This window comes from Balaenoptera ricei, chromosome 1 (assembly GCF_028023285.1).
Source record: "Balaenoptera ricei isolate mBalRic1 chromosome 1, mBalRic1.hap2, whole genome shotgun sequence".
NCBI lineage: Eukaryota > Metazoa > Chordata > Mammalia > Artiodactyla > Balaenopteridae > Balaenoptera > Balaenoptera ricei.
In genome coordinates, this window is record NC_082639.1 from 21892345 (window position 1) to 21901080 (window position 8736).

General features: G+C 54.3%; 1 protein-coding gene across 1 annotated transcript; it reads left to right on the forward strand.

The window, feature by feature from the left end:
- The first annotated feature begins 341 nt into the window (after positions 1-341).
- On the forward strand, positions 342-7297 carry XKR8 (XK related 8). The gene is made up of 3 exons (XM_059916663.1): positions 342-881; positions 2935-3131; positions 5692-7297. The coding sequence occupies exons 1-3, from the start codon at positions 589-591 to the stop codon at positions 6399-6401; spliced, it is 1200 nt and encodes a 399-aa protein (XP_059772646.1). The 5' UTR covers positions 342-588; the 3' UTR covers positions 6402-7297.
- Positions 7298-8736: the final 1439 nt, after the last annotated feature.

Sequence of the window (8736 nt, forward strand, 5' to 3'; positions counted from 1 at the left end):
GAAGATGCGCCTGGTTGATCCAGTGCCCTCTGTCTCCCCTGGCACACGGCCCGGACTCGGAGGCAAACTTAGCGAAGTCCCTCAATCAGGGATCGGAACGGGCCTTGGCGTTCTGTTGTTTTGTTTTGCAACAATGCAGACGTGAGACATCGCAGTTCTAGCCCGGGCGCTAATCTCCGGGCCATATTCGCCGTTTTGGGTCTCCAGGAGCCTCAAATATAAAACAAGGCGATTAGAAGCCTCCTAAGCTAAGGGCATTGCGCCTCGGACGGTCCGTCTTCGGGCTTAGCGGTCCTCGGGGCCCTCAGGGCTCAGCGGGGCTGGGGTGAGAGTTGGGGGTCCCTAGGCAGGCGGCAGGGCCAGGGATCTGTGGGACCGCTGATACCCCAACCGCGGGGTCTACGGACCTCGCTCCTCCCCGGACAGGGCGGGACGGGGAAGTCCCGCCCCGCAGCCCGAGTCCTGGGCGGCCCCGAGGGCTGTGCCCGCCTCCTTCCTGCCACCGCGACCCTGGGCTGGGAAGGCGACCCTGGGCCGGGAGGGCGGGTCCGAGCCCAGAAGAGAAAGAGGGGCAGAGGCTGGCGGGTCATGCCCTGGTCGCCACGCGCCGCTCTCTTCTGGGACCTGGTCCTGGGCGTATTGGGCACCCTCGCCTTCCTGATCGACCTGGGCGCCGACCTGTGGGCCGCGAGCCAGTATGTGCTCAGAGGTCGCTACCTGTGGGCCGCGCTAGTGCTGGCGCTGTTGGGCCTCTCCTCAGTCGCGCTGCAGCTCTTCAGCTGGGTCTGGCTGCGCGCCGACCTCTCCAGCCCGCACGCGCCGAAGCCCCCAGGCCACTGCCTGGCGCTGTTGCATGTCCTGCAGCTGGGCTACCTGTACAGGTGAGCGCCCTAACCTCGGGGAGAGGGAGGGGGAACGGAAGTCAACGTCACCTCCTGCAGCTGGGCTGGTAGCACAGGTGAGAGCCCTGACCCCGCGACGGGGGCGGAGAGGAGAAGACTGGGACCCCGGAGAGGAAACTAAGCCCCTTGTAGTTTAGCGGGCGCCTCTCCCTACAGGTGAGCTCCTGATCCCTGATGAGGGAGAAATCCGGCTGACAGCCCTCAGAGCTCATGAACGGTACCCTTCCTGGCACAGCCGAAGAAACTGAGGCCCAGAGAGGGAAGGGAGGCGCATGACTCGGAGTCGGACCCTTTGGGATCCAATCCTGGCTTTACCACCTGTGTGGCCTTATTCCTGCCTTTCTCTGAGCCTCAGTTTCCTCCTCTGTTAAAGGAGGTAGTGATCTAGAGATAGGTGTGGCTGGCAGGCCTGTGGTGAAGGGCAGAGGGGGAAGCTCCCGGCACAGTGCCTGGTGGCAACAGACCTCCCGTTGCTTTTAGCTGTGGATGGAGCCTTGGGCAAGTCACTTGACCCCTCTGGGTCTCAGTTTACTCGTTGTTCCAGAGGCTCACAGTGTCTGGATTAAATGGAATGAGACCTGTAAACTGCCCTGGTGCAGAGTAAGCAGGCAGCAAGTGTCAGCCAGCTTCATGATCAGCTGGGTCTCCCTGGAGTTTCAGCAGCCCTGACCCCCAGAGCAGCGCTTGTTCCCTCATGACCAGTGCCTCCCACCCTGTCTTTCCCAGTTGTATTCTCCCTGAACACTTGCTCCCCGCCCCACCCCCTCACTCCCAGACCAAGCAAGAGGGCAGAGATGGGGTCTGACTCATCCATGTCCCTGGAGCCATGTAGGACTGGGCTTAGGCGGGGGCCCTCTAGACATGGGGAAACTGAAATGAAGGAGTCAGAGTCATGTGATGAAGTCAGGACATGATGTGGTCTGGGTTGGGATGGGATGGACGGAGGCAGGATCTGCTCTTGAATCCATGTTTACAGATTCTCTCCAGATCTTGCCTTGAGTCTCCAGGAGGGGGCGAGAGGAACTTTGAATGTGCAGTTTTGCCTGAGGGACTGTCCAGGCATCAATAACACGTTGGGTGAACACGAAGGGGCACAGTTATTACAGTTCTGGCAGCCCGCAATGAACCCTGAATCTATAATTACATCATGTATCTTCTGTTTCTGCTGAGCATGAGTCAGACAGACTGTACTGAGCTTTGGTTGAGAAAACGGGGTCTCTGTTCCTGCCTGTGACTAGGCTGAGGCCTCTGCCAGGGCACTGGGGGACCCCCCCCCCAACTCAGGCCTGCTCCCTGAGTGTGTTGTCAGGTTCATCCAGGGGGAGTGACAGTAAACGTCTGATGAATGAATTTGCAATGAGTGAATGGCCTCACCTCCCAATAGCCAACTGAGATCAGTTCTGGGCGGGGGGAGATCTTAGTGCCTCCTCCACTCCCCCCTCGTGCCAGTGGATCACTCAGGCCTGTCTGTCCAACCTCTGGACTCTCTTAACTCTGCCCCGTCTGTTCCCATCACTCTGGGCAGGCCTCTTAAATGGATCCCTGGGTGCTCTTTCTGTAGCACAGTAGGACCTGTCTTGCCTGTGCTCAGAAGCTCTCAATGGCTCCCTTCCCCACAGGATCCTAAGAAATTCTTACACTTGCTAAAATTTGAGAATGATAACTTTAGGCAATTTCCTAGTACACCTTTCAGATTCAAACAGCTTTGGGTCCAAATCCTGTTTCCACTGCTCATTTGCTCTTTGGTCCTGTTTCCCCATCTGTAAAATGGGGATATTGTAAAGGAGTAAATGGGACAAGGTTTGTGATGAGCTTGGTATGGTGGCCACTGCAGAAGTAATAGCTGTTGTATTTATCCCCACTTCACAGATGAAGAAACAAGTTCATTGAGGTAAGTCACTTGCCCAAGGCCTTATAGCATGTATGTGACGAGCTAGGATTTGAGCCTGTCTGCGTTCGCTCGATGGGTAGGGAAGGAGGAATGCCACAGGATGCTAACTGGGCCCCTCGGGGCATCGTGTGTACCGCCTAGGTGCATGCAGGGGCTGCGGCAGGGGCTGCTGGTGTGGCGGCAGGCGGTGCCCTCCGAGTTCGACTTGGCCTATGCCGACTTCCTCTCCCTGGACATCAGCATGCTGCGGCTCTTTGAGACCTTCCTGGAGATGACACCGCAGCTCACACTGGTGCTGGCCATCATGCTGCAGAGCGGCAGCGCCGAGTACTACCAGTGTGAGTGTCAGGCCCTCGGCCAGCCCCCCTTTTACACCTTGAGAAAGTTGCCCACAAATGTCAGAAAGGTTTTCACTCTTTTATAAAGGCTGCTTAGAAAATAGGAGAATGTCCTTTAGTCGGGCAGGTCTGTGTTCAAATCCAAAGTTATGCTCTAGCCTTGAGTTTGGACAAAGGACTCCACCTCTCTGAGCTATCAGTTTGTTCTCATCTGGACAAATAAATGGACGTAATAAATGATCCTACCTCATAAGGTTAATGAAAGGTTTAAGTGAAGTGATGCCTAAAAAGCCTCGTGCCTAGTGCATAATAAATCTTAAGTGTAATTTTTACTATTTTGAAGATAACAGATGAAGTGTGTAGGGTGCCTGGTGCCTAATAAGCAACTTGTTGATCAATAGATAAATTATTGAGCGCCTTTGTACATGCAGAGTGCCTTTGTTTTGATCGAGCACCTTTGTGCCTGTCCCTGTGTTAGGAACACCACAGTGAATAAGGAGATGGACACAGCCCCTGGCCTGCCAGGACCATAGACTGTAAAGCAGGTAGTTACAGTAAAGCGTGTGGAGTGATCTGAAAAGGAAGAGGCAGGTGGCCTCATAAAACACAGGAGAGGTTTGTGCAAAGAGAAGCTTTGGGAGGGCTTTTAGGGGAGTTGCCCAAGGTCACAGGCCAGCTGGCAGCCAAGTTAGGACTCCAGCTCACATCTGATTCAGGGTCTAGGCTTCCCCTTCTCCTTCTCAGCCCTCGCACACCTGCTGCTGTACAAGGCACAGCCTCCCAAGGAGCCAGTCCCAGCTCTGCCTCCACTCTCTGTGGGACTTGGAGATCCCCTCTCTGGCCTCAGTTTCCACAGCTGTACAAGCTGGGGAGGTGGACTCAATCTCCAAGGGCCCTTTCAGTTTGCTAATCTGAGTCTGCAGTATTAATTGAAAAACAAAACAAAAAACAAAAAACAGTAATAGCACCCATCACGATTGAGTGCCTGCTATTAGCCAGCACTGAGGAAAGTGCTTTACTGTCATCATCGCTCACATTCATAGCACCTCTAGTTTGGTGCTACATTTATCTCCATTTTACATAAGAGGAAAGAGATGCCGAAAGGTGAAGTGATTTGCCCCGGGACACACAGCGCTCATTGTGCACGTACCATCGGGCCTCTGTCTGTGAGTCCTGCATCCACAGATTCAGAGGGCTGACTCTATTACGCCATTTTATATTAGGGACTTGAGCATCCGCGGATTTTGGGAACCAATCCCCTGTGGATACTGAGGGATGACTGTTTTTTGTTTGTCTCTTTGAAGGCAGTGGGTGTCTAGGACCAGGGCTAAATGGGGACAGTCTACACTGTGTGTATGGAGGGAGTGCGGGTGGGGGATTGAGGGAAGAGACAGGTTTTCCCAACTTTTGTTTAGCAAACATGTATTCAGCTGCTGTTATATGCCAGCTGCTGGGGGATCCCTGGGGAGCAGAATCTGTTTCCTACCCTGAAGGAGCTCAGAGATAAGGAAATAATTACTGTGTGATAAGACTCCAGACAGGAGTGGGGTACTATAGGGGCTGCACAGCGGAGTGGGCTGGGGTGGGGTCAGGATGGGTGACTATAGGGGATAATCAAGCCAGAACTTGCAGGGTAAGGAGGAGTAGGCCAGGGGAAGCAGGGCGTGGGTCTACCTAATACCAAGGGCACAGCTTGTCAGGTCAGAGAATGCGGCATGCTGGCAAACTGGAGGAACATCAGCCCTGCCGAGACCCTGAGTGTGGGGTAGTTAGAAAGGCCACAGATCTGATTCCAGTCTGGGAGTGGGTTCTTGACCCATAGCAGGTTCCCAGCGAACATCTGTTGACTGAATGCGTTAGGAGGGGGGCGGGGAGGAAGCAGTCTAGAGATGCTTCCAGCCCTCGTTGGAGGGCCTGGTGCTTCTAGCCCAGGATGGGCAGCTAGGAGGTGGGATAGGATCCCCACTGTATGCTTCGAGTCTTGGAAAATCAAAACCAGGGCCCAGTCTGAGGGTGGAGGGGAGTAGAGGCTGTTCCATCCGTATAACAGGGACATCCCTTTTGGCCCTGGAAGGCAGCTTCAGCTAGAGGCCTGTCGCCACCCCATGGGATTTCCTGCTTCCCTTTCTGAGACTAAGAAGGGGGAACTGGACTGCTGATTTTCAGATCCAAGAAAGGCGTGGGCTCTTCCGGGAAAGGAAGGGTTACAGGGCCCTAGAAGATGCTCAGGGTGTGGCCAAGGCCCAGGGGTGCCAGATGCTGGGTGACAGGGGTGCCGATGAGAGCGTATAAGTCACACACCTTCTCATCCGTGAGAAATATAACCATGGTAGCACCCGAAAAGGAAAGGTTTGTGGTGAAGGGCAGACTCCATATGGATCCTAGCTCTGTTTGGGGTTGTGTGAACTTACTGTTCTCCAGCTGTAGTTTTCCCTTCAACAAATTGGGGGCCGTAATACCCACTTCAGCGTGGCTACGAGGCCTCCGCAGTACCCGTGACCTCTGGGGAGCGCCTGCAGGCTGCCCCCAGGGCTCATCTGTCTCCTCTTCCTCTTCGTAGGGGTCAGCATCTGCACGTCCTTTGTGGGTATCTCGTGGGCGCTGCTTGACTACCACCGGGCCCTGCGCACCTGCCTCCCCTCCAAGCCCCTCCTGGGGCTGGGTGCCTCCGTGATCTACTTCCTGTGGAACCTGCTGCTGCTGTGGCCCCGAGTCCTGGTCGTGGCCCTGTTCTCAGCCCTCTTCCCCCGCTATGTGGCCCTGCACTTCTTGGGCCTGTGGCTGGTGCTGCTCTTCTGGGTCTGGCTTCAGGGCACGGACTTTATGCCAGATCCCTGCTCCGAGTGGCTGTACCGGGCAACGGTGGCCACCATCCTTTATTTCTCCTGGTTCAACGTGGCTGAGGGCCGCACCCGAGGCCGTGCTACCATCCACCTGGCGTTCCTCCTGAATGATAGCCTTCTGCTGGCGGTCGCCTGGGTGGCTCAGAGCACCTGGCTGCCCAGCGGGTGCCTGCTGCAGAGGCTGCTGCCCGCGGCCGGCGCCTGCTTCCTCCTGGGGCTGGCTCTGCGGCTGGCCTACTACCGCTGGCTGCACCCCAGCTGCCGCTGGGAGCCTGACCAGTTGGACGGGACCTGGGGTCTGCGCTCCCTCGAGGGGCGTCAGCTGCCTCAGAACAGGCGCATGGCCCATTTGGCTAAGAACTTTTTCCCCAAAGGTAGGGATGAGGCTGCTTTGCCGTGGAAGGGAGAGGTGAATGGTGTCCTTTGAGGCAGGCTCAGACCCCGCCAGGGGACCGAAGGCCAGATGGAATCAGTTGGTAGAATATAGAAGATAAGCTCCTGATGCTGCTATGGGCCTTGATTCGCTCAGCGAGCATTTGATGCCTGATCTGTGCCAGGCGCTGGAGACCAGAGTTGAGGAAGACAGAGGCCTGCCCTCAAGGATGAGAACAAGATGAGAAGGGCTGGGCCCTGGAGGGTCAAGGGCCCCAATTATGTATGAAACACTTCGGGAGGAAAGAAGAGACCCCTCCCCTTCCCTTCCCCCCAAACAAGTATAACCCCAAAGCATCCCAGTGTTGGTATTTTTACCTCCCTGGCTACCTCTAAAATAATTGGTGGAGCTGCTATCCCACCCTTGGTTCCCCTCTCCTGGGCTGGAAGGCCCCAGGACCTCCAGGATGTGTTCTCTGGAATTCTTCCTCCCCTGCCCCACCCCAGTCATTCAATTCATTCAGCAAATGTTTACCGAGGGCCTTTTATGTGTCAGAAGCATCATTCTAGCCTTGGCAGATCAGCTGCCATTCCAGCTTCATCCCTTACCCTCTCCAGCTACTCCAGAACAGGTTCTCAGGCTAGAAGCCAGGGATGCCTGCCTGCCTGTGAGCCCTGTCAGCCCCTCCAAGGCCTTAGTGCAGCTGGCCCGGCCTCTGGCCCCTGCTCTCAAGGGGAGACCTTTGAACCAAGTGCCTTGTGAACCCATGGTCTGGGCCATGGCTCAACCCGTTGAGTATGGTTTTGTGCTTCAGGCAGTGTTACTTTCTACCTCAGTCTGTGTGGGTGGAAGAGGTGTGTGTATCTGCGTCTCTGTAAGCGAGAGACATGTGTGTTGTCTTTGTTGAACAGTATTGTTAGATTATTATTAAAACCTCATGAAATCCTCTAGCCTAGTTGTGTCATTAAATCCACCGCCAAGTTCAAAGCTGCCTGGAAAAAAGGGGTCAGGGACTCAAAGTCCTCCTCTCAAAGTCGGTAAAGGTCCTGGGACCAGAGAAGAGGGCTGGCTTAGGCAAGACTTCTTTTTTTTTTTTTTTTTAATTAATTAATTAATTTATTTATTTTTGGCTGTGTTGAGTCTTCGTTTCTGTGCGAGGGCTTTCTCTAGTTGTGGCGAGTGGGGGCCACTCTTCATCGCGGTGCGCAGGCCTCTCACTATCGCGGCCTCTCTTGTTGTGGAGCACAGGCTCCAGACGCGCAGGCTCAGTAGTTGTGGCTCACGGGCCTAGTCGCTCCGCGGCATGTGAGATCTTCCCAGACCAGGGCTCGAACCCGTGTCCCCTGCATTGGCAGGCAGATTCTCAACCACTGCGCCACCAGGGAAGCCCCAAGGCGAGACTTCTTAACCTTGTTTTCTAAGCGTCAGGAGCTGGTGAGCCAGTGTGGTGTTGACCACTCAGGTGGGCATCAGAACCCAGATCTGGGCTAACTCTAGTGTGTGCTCTTAGCCGGCTCTGCTGCTGGGCCTGGCGGGAGTAGGTACACCTTTGGTATCAGGAAGTGAATACGCGAGCGCAGGTGAAGAAAGGTCTTTTTGCTGGGAGGTCGCTGGGAGGTCACTGGGAGCGATGCAGTGATGACAGGGGATGTGGATGTGGGCAGTGGTGTTGGGGAGGTCTGTGGTTTGGAGAAACAAGGAGCAGGGAAAGGGCACTGGAGACAGAAGGAAAGGTTCATCACCACTGGGACGGGATCCAGGAGAGTCTGTTATTCATTCATTCATCTAGTGGAGACACAGTAAACAGAATAAGTGAAAGAATATATCAGATAGTGTTAAGTGCTAAAAGAAAAATAAGGTAGGGAGCGTGCACGTGTGTTGTAGGTGGGAGTTACAATTTTATATAGAATGGCCGGGAAGGCCTCCCTGAGAAACTGATGTACGCCCTAAAGGAGGTGAGGATGGCAGCCACGCAGATGTGCTTTATTCCAGACACCAAGTCAGCAGTGACTGGATGAAGGAGGGCTTGTAGCAGTTATACTGGCCTGGAGCCAAGGCTGACACAGAGATGAAGGTTGGGAGCAGGGAGGAACTCTGGGAAGATGACGCTGGTGCTTTTTACATACACAGAATGGTAGAGGTAGAAAGGATCTCCAGGATCACTTAGTCCAATGATTTTCAGACTCTTGCATTTCATGAACCAGTATAATGGCCAACATGGTTGCCAAGTTAATTTTAATGAAAAAGGTCAGTAAAAACTACCACCATCTATTATCTTGTCTTATGAAAGGACATATAACCTCAGAAAAAGGATCATTTTTTTAATTGACTATAAACACACATTTGCACACACACAAAAGTGGAATCATTATTTTTCTCAACTCATAGG